The sequence below is a fragment of the Corvus kubaryi genome, unplaced genomic scaffold (genome assembly GCF_017639235.1).
Source record: "Corvus kubaryi isolate FWS band 111438036 unplaced genomic scaffold, C.kubaryi_AGA036_p1.0 split3-73, whole genome shotgun sequence".
In the NCBI taxonomy this organism is placed as follows: Eukaryota; Metazoa; Chordata; class Aves; order Passeriformes; family Corvidae; genus Corvus; species Corvus kubaryi.
Window position 1 is genome coordinate 13,193,292 of NW_024582091.1, and position 19,556 is coordinate 13,212,847.

General features: G+C 41.2%; 1 protein-coding gene across 1 annotated transcript in view; it reads left to right on the top strand.

Annotated features, from left to right (window-relative positions):
- The first annotated feature begins 4,671 nt into the window (after positions 1 to 4,671).
- Positions 4,672 to 19,556, top strand: part of SH3BGRL2 (SH3 domain binding glutamate rich protein like 2) — a 39,483-nt gene continuing 24,598 nt past the window's right edge. Inside the window, exon 1 of the mRNA XM_042016650.1 lies at positions 4,672 to 4,846. Within this exon, the coding sequence (XP_041872584.1) occupies positions 4,802 to 4,846 (45 nt within the window). The 5' untranslated portion in view covers positions 4,672 to 4,801. The remainder of the gene's footprint in view (positions 4,847 to 19,556) is intronic.

Here is a 19,556-nt window from a genome sequence, read left to right on the forward strand (position 1 = left end):
TTTTTTATTTGTTTGGGTTTATTTTCTTCTGTCTGTTATAGAGATGGTACAGAAATAATTCTGAAATGAAGAACAGCTGTACCTCTCTGCCCTCCTCAACATGCCACAAATTTATAAATGTAAGAATCAAAACCTTTCTCAAAATTGTTCCGGCTCTGTCTCTTGCCAAGAACCCGCTTTAACACGTGGGCTTTGTAGTAGTTTCAGAGTAATTCAAGTCAAAAGAGAAGGAGCTTTATCTTGGGATGTTATCTCTAAAATCTGACTGTGGGGAAAGCTGAGAAGTGCTCTGAGTATTAACCTCCGGCCACAGTGAAGGTTCTGGAAAGAACAGAGTCTTGCATGAAACGGAGTTTGTTGTTGAGAAACATCAATGATTAATAAAACATCCAAAAAAAATTTGCGAAGGATAGAGTGATCTTGACTGGGAGCTGCTTGACCTGTTGTGCATGTAGAGGAGGATTCATAAGAGTATGCACAGCCCACAGCTGCAGGCATTTAAGCACAACTGAGAAAATGTACCCTGGAGGTTACTTCTGTGAATAAAACAATACCTTAAAACTGCAGTGGCTTCTAGGATGTATGCAGAGAATCAGGCTCCAAGCAGTATTGTTTCATATGCTTTCAAACTGTGTCTGGACAAAATGTTTATGGGCTATCAGCCACCATGCCGAGTGCCATTACACAACAAGAGAAACAGTCCTGTACTTATATCACGTTACTTTGGCCATTTGGTATGGTTTAGAGCCTTTAAGTTATCTTTCTCTGCTGTTCTGCAGTGCAAGAGCAGGTGATGATACTCTGTAGCTCTGTTGAAGCTGGAGCATTGTGTTTTCTCTACCCTTTAACTACATTTTCTGCTCCGTACCATGACACATTTCTACCAAAAAAGATTGATCTGAACTTTCAGAGCTTTTAATGGCATTCTAAATCTGTAATTTTCAACATGTTTTGATGCTTGGAATTTTTAAAAAGTGATAAAGACCTCTTTAGAAATTTTAAGTATCTGGACTGTTGCAGAGTCTATGAGACTTCACTGTTTCTTAGCAATATTCCACAGAACCCAGAGAAATAATTGATTGGTACCAGCAACCCACAAACCAGAAAACTTCTAAAATCCCTCAGACAGACTGCTTCTTTCAGGTGGAAATAAAGCCATCTTAACCATTTTTTTCAGTCCTGAACATAACATTCTGTTTCTCCCATATTTTTATCCTATGCCTGTTGCATCTTGCTACAATCATCTTTTATCCTAACTACAATGTTCTTTATTCAAAGTTGTACTTTTATACTTCTGTTTCCATATACTCGTAAGCCTTGGTTTTGTGTGTACTTTGTTACCTTAGCAGCAGTAAAGTTCTGTTTAATCTTCCATGAAGATCTGGCATAACAATGAATCATTCTTACCACAAAATCTTTAGAAACTACCCCTGCCCCCCATAAATTCACATTGTCAACCCCAGCCTTCCTGTACCTCCTGTAAACATGGGAAACTGCTCATAAATCATTTTAGCAATGTTTTTAATTTATTACATTTCTTCTACTTAACTAAAAGCTCATACCATTTTGTCTTCAAGTGTCCAGAATTGTACAATAGAAATGGAGTTAGAAGCATGGCCTCAGGACATTTATCAGCAGCAGCTGCAGGACAAAGGGGATGTCCAGTCTTAACCTGTACACCACCTGGGAATGCAAAACATCACATGGTGTTGTCCAGTAGGTTTTACACTCCACAGAGGAATAGTTCTCTGCTTAGGAGCCACATAAAGTAAGAGGCTGCTCTACAAGGTTCTCAGTGTAATGTTTATTTTTCCTAACATTCTGGTTTACTTCCACAACGAACTAGCTTCTTTATGTGTATGGAAAGACTGGCAAAAGAGAGACATGAGAAAGCTGTCTGGATTTTCAATGCCCACATTGCATCAAAGTTGATACTGGAAAGTCATAGGTGCAAAATTTTTAGCCCAAAATATTATAAATATACTTTAAAAATTGAGAATTACAAGAAAATTCTTTGAAATACAGGCTGAGATTGTTCAAAATCAGTTCCAAAGACTGTTTGAAAGGATGCTTTAATTAAGTTGTTGCATTTGTTTTCAAGTTGAATGTGGGCAGGGAGCCCCCAGTTCTTTGATGATTTCTCTAAATACGTGTGGAATAAAGATGCTGAAGCTTTGGCTAAAGCTGTTTCAAGTGTGATAGAGGGAAGATCTTCATGAGCTCTGGTACTTTAGCTCAATTTGAGTCTATCAGCTCTGGCCATGAGTTTAGCTGCTCAGACTCTGTTTTGACATTCAAACTGTAGGAACCTATCAACCCAAGGGCTGCAGGAACAGAAGGGAGACTCTAAAAACAATAAAAAAGAAAAATGTGCATTGTCTTGTCTGCCATTTTTTTCCCCTAGCTTTTGAGAATTTATGCAGCTTATAAACACTTTCAAGTGAACTGAAATGAAAGTTGTCTGTTTTCCACATGGGAAAGGAGACTAAATCTGTAGCTTTTGGAGCTAAGAAAATAGAGGATTCTTATAGGAAGATGAAACAATCTTAAGTTACAGTTTTCACATTCCCATTAGAATTCTTAATTTTCTTATTTACAGCTCATGCTTTTTCCATATAATGCCATTGCCACATGCTTTCTCTAGGTTATTGGTTACGTGTCAAGGCTATCTCTGAGATGTAGGAACATTCTTTTCTTCTTTTTAATGAGAGTTAAAGATGTCCAGCACCCTTCAGAATCAGTCTTGCTCTTTTTTTCTGCTTTGCTGTATTTATGAAATATATTATTAGCAAGCAGGAGTTATTAATATTATAGTTAAAGCTACATATTAGTGCTGTGAGCGAATCATGTACAACCAGCTGCAGTGAGTTGCCCTGATTTTATCTGTTTCATAAAATGGGAGTACGGCCAAAACAGAATATTAAACCAAATATTTTCTAGTAGTGAGTAAACAGAGAAATAAGTAGGAAGTAAGAACCTCCACCTTTTAAAGGAAACTTCAAGAAATACAGGAAAATTTGTTGTCAGAAATAATCCTGCAGCATGAAGGAAATTCACTGAGTAAGGTAATGGGATTTTTCCAGCAAGTTCCTGTAATTACTCACCTATCACAGAATTTTAACAAGTTGCTTGGTGTTGCCTTATAAACCAACATAAAAACAAGTTTGTCTCCTTTGCTGCTTTCCCTGGTCATTCAGCAGCAATTAAACAATAAACACTGGTCGTTCACTGGTTTGTGGTTCCCAGTGTTATGCTCAAGTGAAGACAGGAGCACTGAAGCCAGAAAATCTTAACCTTTGTACCTAAGTGTACTCCAATAAAGTTTACTCTCCTTTTCTTTCAACAAGCACTCTCACAAAAGCAAAGTAATGCATAAATCTTTCCAAGATTGCTACTTGAATTCCCATTTTAGGACTTTATATTCCTGATATTAAGCTTCAGTCCAGAGGACAGTGAAATCAGTGGAAATCTTTCCAATGACTTCCACAAGATAAATCAAGCTCTAAGAGAACACTGAGTATTTTATGGCTCTTGCTAGGTACCTTCCCCAAGGAATTCAGGATTTCAAAATAAATAATATTAAAATGTACAACAAGCTTTAAGGACATATTTAGCAGCAAGTCGAGGTCTGTGCACTGTCTGAACAGTGGAAATTCACTGAGGGCAGTGGCAATGCAAAGGTGCGAAGGAGGATGACACAGCACACTTCATCAGTGGGTGAAACGGTGGGAAGGGGAAGTTAAAGGGAATGAGTAACCATCTGGCTGTGCGCAGGGAAGTAAGAGGATGAGGGTTATGACTGTAGTAACATATCAGCTATGTGGTTCTTGACTTTATTTAAAGGCAGGCTGCATCCTCTCAGACCCAAAAGCTGATGAGGACTGAGTTCCCCTCAGTCACTTGCAGATGATCTGAGTGATGAAGGGTTATTTGGGGTTATCTCCTTATCCTGATGATTAATAGCATCTGTTCCACAGCTGATAATACTGGGAACTGTACATCCATACCAGGGAGTGAAAATGGGCAGTGCTGTTTAACTCCTTTGGGACATATGGCACTCTCGCCCAGTGTCCTACCTCTCCTGCGTTGTCCCTGTTGCTTGCCTTGAAAGGAATGCCGGTCCAGAACGGCTTCATTTTCCAACCCTTTGCCGCAGTAAGCAGCGACCAAGGGGCCAGACCCAGACCGAGCGGATCAGATCTGGCGGCTCCGCATGGGGTGGGAGGACCAGGAGCAGCCTGAACTGGGAGCGAGGAGTGGCGGGGGTGGGGAGCAATTTCAGGCGTTGTTCACTGCGGCCCGTAGACAGCGCACCTGGAGGGCGGCACAAGCCCATCTCAGCCTCTCCAAGACGCACGATGGCACCGGGCAGTCCGGGGCGCTGGGGCACGGCAGCTGGGGCGGGCAGGCTACCGCATGCCTCCATTTCCCCGGCAGCCGGGGGCGGACAGGCTCCCTCCTGGCTCCGTCCTACGGCTGTCCCCGCCCGGGGAGGACTACAGCGCCCGTCGGTCCCTGCGCGCCGCCCACACACTCCCGCCTCTCGCCCCTATCGCTGCCTCCTGCCAGCCGGTAGCCGGACCCGGCTCAGCGAGAGGGGCTGCGCTCGCCGGGCAGGGCCGGGCCGGGCAGGGCAGGGCAGGACAGGGCAGGGGTGCTGCGGGAGGGCGGCGGCCATCCTCGGGGGCGGCGGCGGGGTGGAGCCGGGCGGCCCCGGCCCCGTCCCGTGCGGGGGAGCGGCTCCTCGCAGCCTCGCTGCCGCGTCCCGACCGCTCCTGTCTCCGCGGCTCATGAGGTGAAGATGGTGATCCGCGTCTTCGTCGCCTCCTCCTCGGGCTCGGTGGCGGTGAGTAGGGGCGAGCGGCGGGGAGGAGGGAGAGGCGCGGGGCCGCCGCGGGCAGGGCTCAGCCTGCGGGGCCGGGGACTGCGCGGGGCTGGCAGCTCGTCCTCCCCGCGCTGCCCAGCCTGCCCTCGGCTCCGAGCTTGTCCCCGCACGCCGGCCCGGACCCCAGAGTCCGTCCGTGAGCTGCCCTGGAACGCGGCGGTGAATTTGCCGCGGTTGCGTGTGCGATGGGGGCGGAAAAGACAACTCTCCTCCGCAAGGCTGCCGGAGCTTAAGTAGTTCCTAAATTGCCTTTGACAAACCAAGCACCCTGAAACCTTTGTAGGGGACTAATCTTGGCTGTGTTTAAAGGGTCTTAGAGGTCATTAAGCGGGGCTAAACTTTCCCTCTTGGGAGACGATCAGCGCCGCGGTGCAGGGGAGACCGTCCCGAGGGGAGCCGAGCCGGGCAGGTGCGGTGCCTCGGTGCCTGCCACCCACGGCAGGCTGGACAGATAAATACAAGGAGAGCCTAGGGACAGACTTCAGGCCACCAGCACCTCTCTGCATTAAGAAATACTCTGGAATAGGTACAGCTCTTCTCAAACTCGCTTTTGAAGGGCTTCACTGCATTCTCTGTTTAATTGAAGCTCGTACATCATTCTCTTGTTAAATTAATTATGCATGTGACCTATGAATTTCCATATTTTCATATAAAGTGACAGCTTTCTGTTAAGGAAATCTGGGTGTAAGCATCCTACTGAATTCGTTCTTAAATAAGAAACATCAGAAGGATTTAGATATAGTTGATATTCTTTATGCTTCAGCAGTGAAGACAGCTGCATTTTTTGTGTTGCAGAAAGATGTAGCACTTTCCTATCTGAAGGTTTATTGTGTATTCAGTTCCTTCAGCCTTTTACTGTGTGGATCTAGTTTTCAGTTCAGTGGCACAATGACAGGTATGTGTTCTGATATGTTTTGGCATGAAGTGTTCAAAATGCTTAGTGGCTGTATTACAGCTAATAAAAACTAATTATCCATTTCAGTAGCCAACTGAGTAAACACAGCATCTTCAGAACTCTATAATCCATGTCCATCAAGCATCCATAAGAGAAACATCTTCTTCCCTGCATGGGCAGTTGGTTCATGCTGTGGTAGGCTAGTTCTAGTTTCTGTTTCATGCCTCATGGGCTGAACAATATACATAGCTTTGTGTTTTGTTTTTGTTGGAGGGGCAGAAAAGCGCCACAATAGTTTGCTCACCCACATCTCCAGTCTGCAAGGAGGTTACTGATAGGAGTTTTTGATTCTTCTCTCTCCTTACCCTGTCTGCCTGCAAGGCACATATGCAGTTAGCAGAGCAAAATAACCCTTTTAACTATCTGTTAACCCAGCACACCAAATCTGAGTTTGACAAGCAGTTTAAATTGCACATCTGTTCTCTTGCTGACTTTTTTTCTGGGTTGGACAGCAAGAAGATGACAGAATATGGGTAACAGTTTGCGTGCTGGTGATAGTAAACTTTCTTCATCTAGACAGCAGTACATCTGAGTGCAGCCTAAAGACCAGAACAGATGATTCAGTGATTGAAGGTACTGTTATAAAGGGCCAGAGCTGTGACATATCTTTTTTTTCTTTCATCTGTGTTATCACAGCATTTAAGAACTTTAATTATGGGCTAGGTTCCTGCTGTTCTCAGTGTTGCATCATGGAGGCTTTTCTATTTTCTGTGGGCCTTGCAGGGGATGTCCTTAGATCTGGGCTAAGCGATGGAGGAAAATGACAAAACACTATTATTAGCTAGTTACATGGAAATCTGCATCTGGAGAAGAAGGTGGTTACTGTATTTCATGTCTCTAAACAGTTTTAAGGGAAGTTTTAAACTTATTATTATCCTTCTAGAACAAAACATTAGTGAGAGGAAGCAAAAAGTGTTTAAGTCAAACAGCTGTCATCTCCTCCAGCCTTCAGCACTACATCAGCTATTTTTTGGGATCCTGTGCAATTCACGAGACAAGATTATTTCCCTGTCAAGAAAAATGAGTACCCCATATAGATCCTACTCTCTCTCCTGCTAGAAATGTCAGAATCCATGGTTTAATTTCTACCTTTAGGTTAGCTTGAGTCAAATTGTAGGCTAGCTGCTTGTAAGAGTGGATGTTTCTCAGATTAGTATCTGACCTGCTGTAATTGACCAAAAACTTTTACATGTAATACTGACTGACAAAAAAGCAGTGTCATTGTGATATAATTAATTTTCCCAATCTCTCTAGACATACTTTGTTAAATTAGTCTTTATTTTAAAATGAAAAGTCCATGTAGTCTCTAGGGTAAGCTTCTGTTTTGGCAAATATAATGAGCTAAACTCTTTGTGTATGACTCCTTCTGAAATCTTCAGAATATCCTGGTCAAATGACAGGCATTTGGCTGAAATGTTCCTGAGAAATACACTGGTTGTCTACTCAGAAAAGGCTTTAGTTTGCATAAATGTAACTTTCTCTGGAAGCTACTAAAGTATTTATTGATCCTGATACTTGGTGTAATTTGTTTTGTGCTAAAGAAGATAAAAATATATAATTGTCACACATAATTCTAAGAGTCTAGTGCATAAAACATTTTGAGGGTCATTCCAAAAAATGAGATAAGGAAGTAATTGAAGGGAATGAGAAGGAGCCAAGAATAATGTGAATTTTCCCTTCATTTGGTTTTGGAGTTCTCCCTGCAGCATCTTCCAAACACCTGAAAGTTCTTAGACCCCCGGGAGGTTAGTGGTAGTAACTGCTTTTTGTTTGTTTAATAAAACTTGTGACTAGAAATGCTTCATGAGCTTAAAATAACTCACAAATCCCAAAATGCAGTTGTTGCTTGAGTGGCAACGTTGATCTTCAGTGTTAGGGAAGCTGGACTGTGGGTTTAGCCTGTAGGGACGCTGTAGAGAAGTTTCTGAGACCTTCTTGTGGGAAGGGAGGAGAGAGGCATTTGTGCGTGTGAGTACATTTCTAAATCACGTCGTGTTGTTTTAAGCATGAATTAGGCAGATTGAATTGAATGGCAATGCGAAGCCTCTGAATAGGCAGGCAGGCATGTTTCTACAAGCCTTACTGTCTCCTGCTCTTTCTGACCTGAATTTCTACTTGTGTTGGTAAGCCCTGTCTCGAATTCCATGCACTTCTTTGTAGGGCTGGGGAGGCAGGCTTTGCTACTCCTCCCTGATAAGGACAATCAATGTTCTTTTGTGCCTAAGAGAAAGGTTACTTTAAAAGTAGCCTTTACTTTTCTCCCTCAGCAGTGCTTCACTGTTTTCAGGAAATAGTTTATGCCTGTGTTTTTCACCAAATCATTCCAAGGTGACTGTAATTTTATGTGTTTCACTTTCTCCAGTCTATCAATAAAAATTTACACTTGTGCTACTGTACTATGTATGGACTCATAGTTAAATGGTTTTCAGTGTTAAAGCAGCTCTACCTTTGTCGGGAAGGTGATAGTATGAGCTAAATAACTTTAAGTCTGGAATTCCTACAGTTACCTAGAAATGCCAAACCAGAGAAGACTTCAGTTTTGCAGTTAGAGGACTGAAGATAAGGTAAGGGGAATATCACTGAAGAGCTATCAAATTATGGAGAAAGTTCAAACAACGGCCTCATTTGTACTTTCTCCTTTGTGGTATTAATTAATTGAAGCTTCATCTGTTGAGCTGAACAGATAATATGGGGGAATTAGGGAAATAATGGCACAGCAGCTAGAATCTGCTCTGACTAGTGAGAGATGTGAAACACTTTCCCATTGACATTTTTGTATGTTCACAAGATGAGAAAAACACGTCGCTGAAATGAATTCATTTTAGTGCACAAAGATAAGTCTTGCTCAGCCACATTATTCAGGAGAACATGTTTGGGAGGACACAAGAGTTTGGGGAGGAACAGCAGCAACCTGAAAAGAATAGACTTTTTAAAATGACCAAAACTTGGACTTTGACTCTTGCGACTTAAGAGCATTATGGATTTTTTACTAGGAAGCTTGATAAGATGGGTGCAGTTATAGTTAAATTGTTTCTATAGCAAATATTGGTTTTATGAGACTAAAGCTCTGCTTTTGATTAAGCGTATTATGGAGGTCAAATGAATTGGATGTTTTGTTTCCTGTTTTGTTTCCTTTAAATCACATTATAAAACATTGGAATGTCAAAATAATTGTAGTCATGTTTGTTTGGTTCATGTGCTGTTGGGTAATGCAATGAAGACAAATACAGTGCTAGCATTCTTAAGGATAAGCTGGTTTCCGATCGATGATGAACTTCAACTCCACCCTTGTTTGCAAAAAGTCATTGTAACTCAACATTTCTTACAGGACTTCTCAGAAAGGTTGTGCTTCTTATTGGAGGTGTGGAATAAGTTAACTTAGAATATGTCACTTCTAGAATATCCACCATCTGAACTTTTTTTTTTTTTTGCCTCTCTGCACCCCAAAAGCATAAACAGTCAAAACTGAAAGTGATTTGGTTGAGTGATACAAGTACCTTTTGAGACCACAGTATCAGTTATCGTGGTCATTTGGGAGGATTTACAACTTGTTGCATGTGATTTACCGAAGTTCAACTACCTATAATGTAAAATAATAAGCTTTGTAAATTATAAATATTATCATGATTTTTTAATATTTGAATTTTGTAAAATCAGATCAGAGCAGCAGGTAAGCTAGCTTTTCAGAAATGAGACAATAATCTTTATACTCAGAAGTGATCCTGCAATATTTACATGGGAAGTAGCAGTATTTTAAGTGCTTAACCACAGTATTGTCTAACATCTGGCAGCATGCTGAGGATACACTGGTTGGATTGGATCCTCAAAGCCTGATTTATGAATCCCACATGTGTCAATTCACTTGTTCAAGGTGGTGGTGCTTTTGGCTGTGCACCTACAGAACGCTGCTGTGACCACAGGAGTGATACTGGAAGAAAAAAGCTGGATCTTTGCTCAGTGACTGGACACAAAGTGTATCCACATCTTGGACATTAGCAATTATATGAAGACCATAGGAGAGATCTGGGGACTTTCTGGATCTAGTCCCTTTGATGAACAAAATTAGTTCCTTCATCCTTCCTCAAGTTTCTTATTATCAGGTCAGGTGGCTCGTATTCATCTTTGCTGGCTTCTGTCAGTCCTATTTTGCAGGGTTGTGGCATAGGGAGCCTGAGAGCCTCACTCGTGACTCTGAATTCTGTGAGGCAGGGAGGTTAGTGCTAAAGGCTTTTGCTGGTTTTCACCTTAAGGACTGACTATCTGTGGATCTAGGTGTCAGGTCTGTATTGCAAATAAGTCTAAACTCTAGTTGCATTCTCCTGCCTTGTGATGGAGAGAACTGTGAGCCTATGAACAGCAGTTCAGATCGCTTAAGGAATGTGTTCAGGAGGGAACTGAGTGTGAACTCTAGTCACAAGGATGCCAGTTGAATTTGTGTATGGTTTTTAGTACCTAACTGTTGCACCATTCTTGTATGCTCTAGAGCTTTTCAAATATTTGCATTTCTTCTTGGCAGATAGATCATGTCAGAAATAATGCTACTTTAAAGAGCATGCTTTGGACTACACAGAGTCATGTGCAGTAGGATGGTTACTGACCTTTGATTACAATTAGCTGTAATAAAACTTCAAAGGAGGTATTGTTCTGACTGAGGTTATGAAGACTTTTCCTCTTTGTTTTTCTGTGGAGTACAGCAGTATCAATGTGCAAGTCCCCAGATGGGCATACTTCACTGATGGTGACATGTTCTCCTTAATTTTCCATCCATATTGTTAAAGTCTAGAAATTCTTTTTCCTGACTCTGATCGTAGTGCCAGTGAATTTTCCCTTGGTTTGCTGGATGTTGCATATAACTGAATTTGATTATAATAAATGAAAAAGAGTGTTGAAGTAAAAGCTAACTTGCATGCAATTTGTTACAAATTACTCAGGAATGTCCAGAATTTGGGAGCTGAGGAAAAATAGCATTTAAGGAAGTTCTTCATTGTATAAAATCAGTATCACTTTTGTGTTTATCAATCTGAGCGCAGCTTGAAGATAGAGAATTGTCACTGAGCTGGTAACCCAGATTGTATCTCTTTACTAGCAGGTACACCAAGGGCAACAGCTTCCTCACCTGCAGCCTCAAGTGTTGGCCCCCTCAGGGAGTCTGTCCAAAAGGAAATGCTGCAATCTTTGTTTTCCTTTCAGTGTGGAAGCTTGCTGAGAAGAGTAATGAACACAGAAACACAGTACTCCCTGGAATCTACTCCTAGTTGAAATCTCCTGTATCCAAAAAACCATGATCATGTTCCAGTAGGTCAGTGTTTTTTAACAGCTTAATATTTTAATAAGTTTTACAGAAGACAGTTAACATTTTGCAAGTCCCTTAAGTTGGCAAAGTTCCTCCTTGGTGAGGTGAGGGTAAATGTAGAGGTGGTGGTAGTGTTTCTTACCTGTGACTGTCAATGAAAACAGCCTGCAGATAGCTGCCAAAGCTCAGAAGAGCTTCCGAATTCCTCAATAGCTGAGAGATTGTTTCCATAATCTTCTCTCCTGGGGTTGGTATGTTGTTTGGCACCCGTTGGATGGGCAGATGGACTCAATTCAGAAACCTAAGTCACTGTTGCCTGTCATTTCTGAAAACATCAGATTTTTCATTGTCTCATGTAGATGAGCAAAGTGTGACCTGATCTTTCAAGGAATGACTCAAAGTTGTTGGTGACTGAGCAGAAGCAGTGACTGAAATACAAACATTGTACAGGCAATTCATTTAACGTAGTTTATCTTATTGCAAGAGAACACAGACACTAAACTTCCCTTCTTATCTTATGTGGGCTGTAGACCTCCATCTGTGAAGTATTTTGGGGTGAAATCTTTTAAATCTGTTCAAAGCTGAGGCAGTCCTTCCATTCAGGTGTGCTACTTTACTGTAAGACATCTATCACCATTCTGATGGGGCTGAGTCTAAAGCATGTGTATATCCTCCTTTTGTGGTCATAAGAGCTACAGCGATGAGGAACCTTCTCAAAACAAGTTAATTTCTATCTCATTAGTAGGGGAAGGGAAAATCAATTTGATTTTACATCAGTAAACAAGCTTATTTAGTCTAAATTTAATATTGTACTTCACTGTAATTTAATTTGGTACAGAGAAAAGGGAGTAACTGTCTTGCTAGCTGGTTTCTGAAGAGAAGTTCATAGGAGATGCAGGTTGTTGGGAGAGTCGTGTGAATCATCAGTGACAGTATGCCCTTCTGCTGCTGCCCATCTCCCTGAGGTAGGACAGACCTTGTCTCCACAGTTAAGAGTTCCAGGGTTTGTTATTGTTGGTTTTGCTGTTCTATCCCTGGATAACTAATCCCTATCATTCCTACTAAGACAGTATGGGAAAAGACAAGATGTTCGTTACTTTATTGCAAGGAATAAAATTCCAGAAGTTAATGCCTGGGAGTGACATTTGCATGTGTGTCAACTTGCATTTTGTTTGAATGTGTGTATGTAGATATGTACTTTCGCATACACACACATATACAGAAAGATACAAATATCCATATATGTATATGTGTGGATATGGCTATATATATGTTTATGTATGTATACTTGAACCTTTGCATCACCTATAAATGCTAATTATCCCTCAGTAAAAATAAACCACTGATTTTAGCATTCCCAGAAGAGAAATAAAGTCCTGGTGCCTTTAGGATGCTCAAGATATGTCAGCACCTGTTGGGGCTGTGTCAAAAATGCCTTCTCCTTTATCGCAGCTGTGGATGTCTATCTTCAGTGTAAGCTAGAGGGCTGAAATCTTGGTGCTTGCTCACCTATCTCTATTCTATGTTGTTCCATGTGTCTGGCCTGTACTTAAAAGCTTTGTTTATGTACCTTACTTCAGCTAATGAGTTGTTTGCAGAATATCAGAATAGTTATACCAACATAAGATACCCATTAATATGACTGCTGGCTAATGGGGACATACAGTGGAGTAAAATAGTTCCCTTCCTACCTAGGAAAAGGTAACATCAGTGTAAACAATGTTACAAAGATTTTTATCTGACAGGGATGGAAGGGGCAGTTGAAGACCTCCTTGCTGGTAACTTCAAAGCTGCTCTTCTGCCTGCTGCAGAACTCCAGGCAGTTCCTGGCTTTCTGGATGTCCCATGTCATGGGATTGTTCTGTTGCAAACTCTGCCAGCAGGGTTACCCTCAGAGCTTTTGTTTGTGAGAAGAGACCTGAAACCATGAACTTGTGCTTCATATTAAATGGAAAGCAAAACATGATTGTGTATGTTCCAGTCACATGTGCTAACATGCTTTCCCTTTCGCTTTTTGATTTTTGTGCTGTTACAAAAAGGTAGAAGATTGTTTACCTTCCTGTGTTGGGAGTTATGGCCTGCTGTGATTCTTTTCACCAGTCTGTGTAGCACAGGTCCTCTGAACCCACTGGATAGGTCCCACTTGAAGCAAGAGAAAGTGACTCAGAAAAATTCATCAGAATTTAACAGTGTAAATGCTATTAGAACTTTCACAAGTTTGTTTCGTTTCCTGGCACTTTCATATGCTGCAGTGGATGATACTGGGTATTATCAGTGCTCTTAAAACCTTTATGAGTGATTATTTGGAACCATTTAATAGTAACATTACAATCAATTAAAGACTGGTTTCTTAATCTGTGTTTTTCAGAGAACATCAGGTGAATTTTTGTTTATCTTCATTTAAAAGGAAGCTTCCTTTGATCTGGTGAACAGTAGCGCATCAGCAACTGAAACCTGTCATTAAATTGCTGCAGGGTTAGTGAAATTATCATCCCTGTCCAATCTAAAGAAATGCAATTGAAGTATGCATTAAACCTTTGATCTGGATCTGGATCTCCTAAGGTCAGACAGCCTTTCTGAAACATCTCTAATGAGTGATCTGATAGGTTTATGTAGAAACAGACAGGAGTGGCCTTTGAAGGATGTAGATAGCATCACATTCTTCAGTAGGAACCAGCTAGGAAGCTAAAATTAGTTAGAAACGAGATACAAAACTAGTCTTTGATCAAAGAAGACAACTGCTATGATGGCCCTGATGTGCAAGCAGTCCCTTCCTGCTCAGTCAAACTGGCCTGCCTGCAGCAAGGTCTGTTTTCTAGTAAAGGTTCCCAGCATCAGGCCCCAGGGACTTCTGAAAGTCTGTGGGTTTATGCAGTGTGGTATTCAGCAATACCTTTGGCTATGTGGAGGTGATTCCTTTTGACCTTACAGGAGATGTGTCTGCAGTTTCTGGAATAACAATCAGATGGCTGCTGTGTTTGGGGATGCACCTTGTCACTAAGAAACGGGTCTGCAGAAGTATAAAAGAAAAGAGAATTTACAGATACAGAGCTGCAAAAACACACAAGCTACACAGATATAGTTGCATTTGTTGAAAGAGAAATAATGTTGATGTTTATTAATAAGGTTAGAAACCTTGTTCTGCTCAGTTGAGTCAAAGATAATTTTGTTACTGATCTGAATAATGGCAGTGGCAGTCAGCCCTGGTTTAGAAAATCCATCCTCCTAGTCTTACAAAAACATGAGAGAATGTTGCAGTAATATAGTCCAGTTTTATCTGAAATATGACATTTATCTAGAGCCACAAATGCATTTTTCTGTTGCAATTTCATATAGTGCTGAGGAAACTGGTAAATATCCACAAAAACTTAGCACAATGAATTCTGAATGACTTGCACTGCTGTTACAGCTGTTATTATAGAGTGCATTGTCAGGGGTGTGTATATCTGTAGTTGGCAGAATGACACATCTGTGCTGTGTGGATAGTAACTGTCAGGAGAAAATAGCGAAAGCATCGACAACTTTATTTCATAAACTGTTTCTGAAATTCTTGGGAACATGTTGGAATCGTAGTATCTCCACTTGTTTAAGGTGAGAGAACGAGAATACAAGCATAGTCCTTTTTAAGGAAAGGCTAGATGTTTTTTCCAAGTGGTCAAGGGGACTTACCATTTCCCCAAATTCATGGAGCAGGATTAGTACCTGCATGGGAGAAATATGGCTGTGACCTTGTGTTCATGTGGGAACACAAGGATTCTCCATTAAACACAGCATGCCACTGCAGGGCTAGACAGTACTGCAGTCCTCAAGCTTGCCTTGATGTGCCTTAACCCCTCTGCCTTGCTGTCAGGAGACTGCTGCACCTGGCATCTTACGGACCCACACTCTGCATCCACCAGCTCTTGTTCCAGAAGTAGCTGGAGCTGCAGTTGGATGTACCTGGGTCTTGGGCTGTGGGTCCTAAGTGACAAAATATAGAGGGTGCAGGTCATGGTTATGGTAGGAGATGGCCAGAAGAACTTGAATCTTGAGCTGGCAGAACTAAGACCCCACCCAGACAAAACAAGGGTAATTATTTGTTCTGTCTCCTGGACTGCTAGGTGTTTTTATCCATTCTGATAGATAAATATTCCTATGCCACTGGGTTTTGATGCTTAAAGCTAATGAGAAGGAAGAAACATGACCTACTTTTTTTAGTGCTGAAAATTTTCTTTTGTATCTCATTTGCAATATATCCAGAAAATACAGCTGGGAATGCTTTATTCATTGTGACAAAACAATGTGACTGATAAATACACGGAACTAGTTCAAACACTTTCTGTGTTCTGCTGACTCACCTCGTCACAAAAAAAAGTCAATTCTCTGTACTCATCTTCAGAGTTCAGGTGATAAACATGTTACATAATAGAAAATGTCTGTGAATGTCTTGTTAGGGGGATTTTTTGGTTTTAAACTTCTATTTTTCTTTGCAGAATTTAGAGTAGAATGGAATATTTCAGTTGGAAGTAACTTACAATGATCATCTAATCCAACTGCTTGACCACATCAGGGCTCACCAGAAGTTAATTAAAGCATGTTATTAATGGCATTGTCCAAATGTGTCTTAAGCTAGGAAGCCTGTTCCAGTGTTTGACTACCTGTGAAGAAAGGCTTCCTAATGACAAGTCTGAACCTCCCCTGACACAGGTATCACACATCTCATCACTGGATACCAAAGAGAAGATCAGCACCTCCCATTTCACTTCCCCTCCTCAGCAAGCTGTAGAGTCATGAAGTTGCCCCTCAGCCTCCCTTTCTCCAGAACAGACAAGCCCAGGGCCCTCAGGTGCTCCTTACAGGACATTCCTTCCAGCCCCACCACCAGCTTTGTTGCCTTCCTCTGGAAGCATTCAAGGACCTTCACATTCTTCTTGAACTGTGGGGTCCAGAACTGCTCGCAGTACTCGCGGTGAGGCAGCACCAAGGCTGAATGCAGTGGGTTAATCACCCCTCTGGATCGGCTGGTGATGCTGTGCTTGGTGAACCTCAGGATGCGGATCTCTGTCTTGGCTGCCAGGGCACATTGCTGAGTGTTAGAGCATTTGCTTACTTTCCAAAACCTGCTTATAGAGCTGCTCTCTTTGATGTTATTTCAGTGAACTTTAGTCGATTACCAAATATTTAACAGTTTAAGAAAATAAAGAAACAAAAGGGACTAATCATGTTTTACTTCCCTTCACGAAATCATAATTCTACTGAGCAATCTGATGCACACACCAAAGCGACATCTCTAAATCCCTGAAGATTTTTAGCTGCAGCAGTTTTGGACTCCCATGTGCAAGACACCAAACTATTCCCCACTCTGCTTTCTCTGCAGAACTGTGAGACTGAAACATTGACTTTCTGTTCATCAGTGCATGCTGAGTTTCCAATAGTTTAGACTTGACAGTTCTCATCTACCTTGCTGAACTGGAGCTTTGCAGGGGAGCAAAGGATATTCCTCAGAATCAAAAAACTTGGAGAAATCAGAAGAAATAAACATGAATAAATGTAATATAGCATGGAGATCAGAGAAAAACTCGCATTTAGCTTGTAGGTACTGAAAAGTAGTTGAAATAATAAGGGTTGCAGTTATCATACTTGTATTTATGTGTTTGTATTTTGAAAAGGAAGATAGTTGTTGCTTGTTGAAAGGGTTTCTTTCGTGATGCAAAATACTTGCTATAAATATGCCACTGTGACAAAAGGGAGTAGTATGAGGATGAGTTAAATGTAGAATGCTAAACAGGAGATTTAAATTATTCTCTGGCATCTTTGAAAGGTTTCTGCAGAAAAAATGCATGAAAATGACTCTTTTTAACTACTCTCTTCAACTACTGAAACATATGGTAAATTGCAAACAAAAACATCTATCTATTGAAAGAAGTTAGCTGCCAGCTAAGATTTGAATTGTTAGCCTTTTGAAACAATAGTCTACCCCTGCAGGATGGTTCCATCAGGAGTTCTTTATAGCTGAGGATGTTGTACGAATCCCTGACATCTTTCAAGCTGCTCAAAGTTTCTCTTGTCTCTTGTGCTAGCCACTAAGATCCTCAACTTTGTTTAAAAGAAAAAAAAAGGTCCTAATACATAATTCTAATAATTTTGGCTTTTTGCTCACTGTTGGCTGAGACATTTTTAAAATCAGATCAGGTTATGAGCAAGCTCTGGTAATGTGCCATCTGTTTTAGTTAGAGGTGAAGAACCGTAGAAGAACCAGCGCGCTTTCCGAGTGTCCTCCCAAGAAAATACCTATGACTAGGAAAGATCCTGTATCTGTGGCAAGAATACCATTTCAAGCATGCATTTTGTCAAATAGAAATGTTTTCAGGATAGTGTAATTCCACAGAACGGAGCTCTTCCTGTAGGTTATAGTCTAAACTGGCAGCAGGCTTTGCAAGCTCCCCTGCTAGAACAACCAACTTTGCATCCAGACCTTTAATCTGGCAGTCACCTGCTACTTGCCAGGCTGGGCAGGGAATCTTCTGGCTGTGTTACTCAGTCTGCATGGAGTCCTTTGGCTCTTAATCTGCCTCACTAATTTGGAGCTGCCTGTACACTCAGTGAGACTTTGAAGTTCTGGTTCAATTCCTGCTTCAAAATCTTCAAGTTTCACTTTGCTTTAGCCATTTTTTATTTCCACCGCAATGCTGTATTTTTTAGTTCCACATTGATGCCATAGAAAAAAATTCACACCATTAATTGGAAGGTAGATCTGGCATCAATGGCATTCTTTTGATGAGGAAGCAATGAGCCAAAATTTGAGGTTTATAGCATCTGTTTTCCTGTGCAGTCCAGCAGAGACTCATGTGTAAGTGGATTTTCAACACTGTAAGAACACATTGTTCCTACTGCAATAAGAAAATGATGGAATCACTTACTTCATTTGTGTACATCAGTGGCAAGTCTTGTTTCCCAAAATACAGAAGAATTCAAAAGAAGTAGACTCAGGTATGACTTCAGAGACTTTTTCAGCTGCGCACATCTCAAAGGCACCCTGTGTGGCATTGTCTCTAGGTGATTTTTCTGTAGAACATTCTCTTTTTCCTTTCTTGGTCTTTCCCCTTTTTCCATTTCTTCCATTTTTGTCTCTCCCTTTCCCTTTATGCTTACTGAAACAATACCTAGTAAACCCCTGAGCAAACTCCCATCATCTTGTGGTTTTGGCAGTGATAGTTGTATTTATACTTGCTAAAGACTCTTGTGTTTCAGAATGTTACTCTGTTACTTGCAGAGAGAACAATGATTTCAGATAACCTGCCTTAAATAATAAACTTTTCCCTTCACCTCGTGATAGACCTATGTGCATACACAGAAATAGATTTAAATGCATTTATCACAGTGCAACATCTGGCTAGGAAAATATGAGGCTAGCAGGCATTGGGCATGGATCAGTTTAACTATCTTTGTAGCTTTATAGAAAATGTTTTCCTTTGCTCACTGCTCATGGTTAAGAGTCTCTGAAAAACCAAACCTGTCTCAAATTTTAATGGCATTTCTTAAATACTGGATTCTTTTCGAAGTTACCATACATACATTGCACAGAGGCAAAGGTATGCCGAGTCCTTGGCTAAGCAGTGTCTCAGCAGCTCCCAGAGACCTGCAGACTGATTTTGCATAAAGCTGAACAGATTGCCCTCCCAGTTCAACAGAGTGCTTCATATTGTGTGTCCTTAATTATATCTCTGTGTGCAAGCGGAAGGTTGCTGCTAGCAGGAGACCAGGGCAGTGCTGGCTGCATGTGGCCACTGTTCACACACCATTCTGTTTCTCTTCTGGTTGCAAAGTTCTGTGGTCAGTTTTTAGGATATTGAAACAAGTTGTTTTTTTTTTTTTGAGGATGAAGTATTCAGGTGCTTTTAGCTATTTGGAGGCCTGTTATGAGAAGGCAGTATTTTCCTTCTGTCAGATGCAATGCAGTGTTTGCTATGGCAGAGAGCCACTCACTTTACTTTTGGAAATAGTTATGCAGTGCTGATTTTTGTTTATTTTTATTTTAAAATTTCCTTCACTATTAACCTTCTTCTCTTCATCACAGCTTTTCATCCTTTTTTCATATGTACATAGCTGAGTAGTATTCTTCTGTTCCAAAAACAATGAATTAATCATATGAACCTTTGTAAAGTTGTCACAGTGCTGCCATTTCACTGCAATAAAAATTGCCAGGGGTCAGTTGTGCTCTCCTTTCCTAAGTCAGGCAAAGAAAAGAGAAATTTGGCTGAAAATCTCTGTCACTACAGGTCTCAAATGTAACAGGACCATGAGGATTTGCATTTCAACCTTGTGAAACCATGGGATAGTTTTTTATTGCTTCTTTATGAGAGCAGAAAGATAGAGGACACATAAGAAGAGGATGTGTTAACACCGTTTAAGATTCTGTTCGTTTACTGTGTTTAGGGCTTATA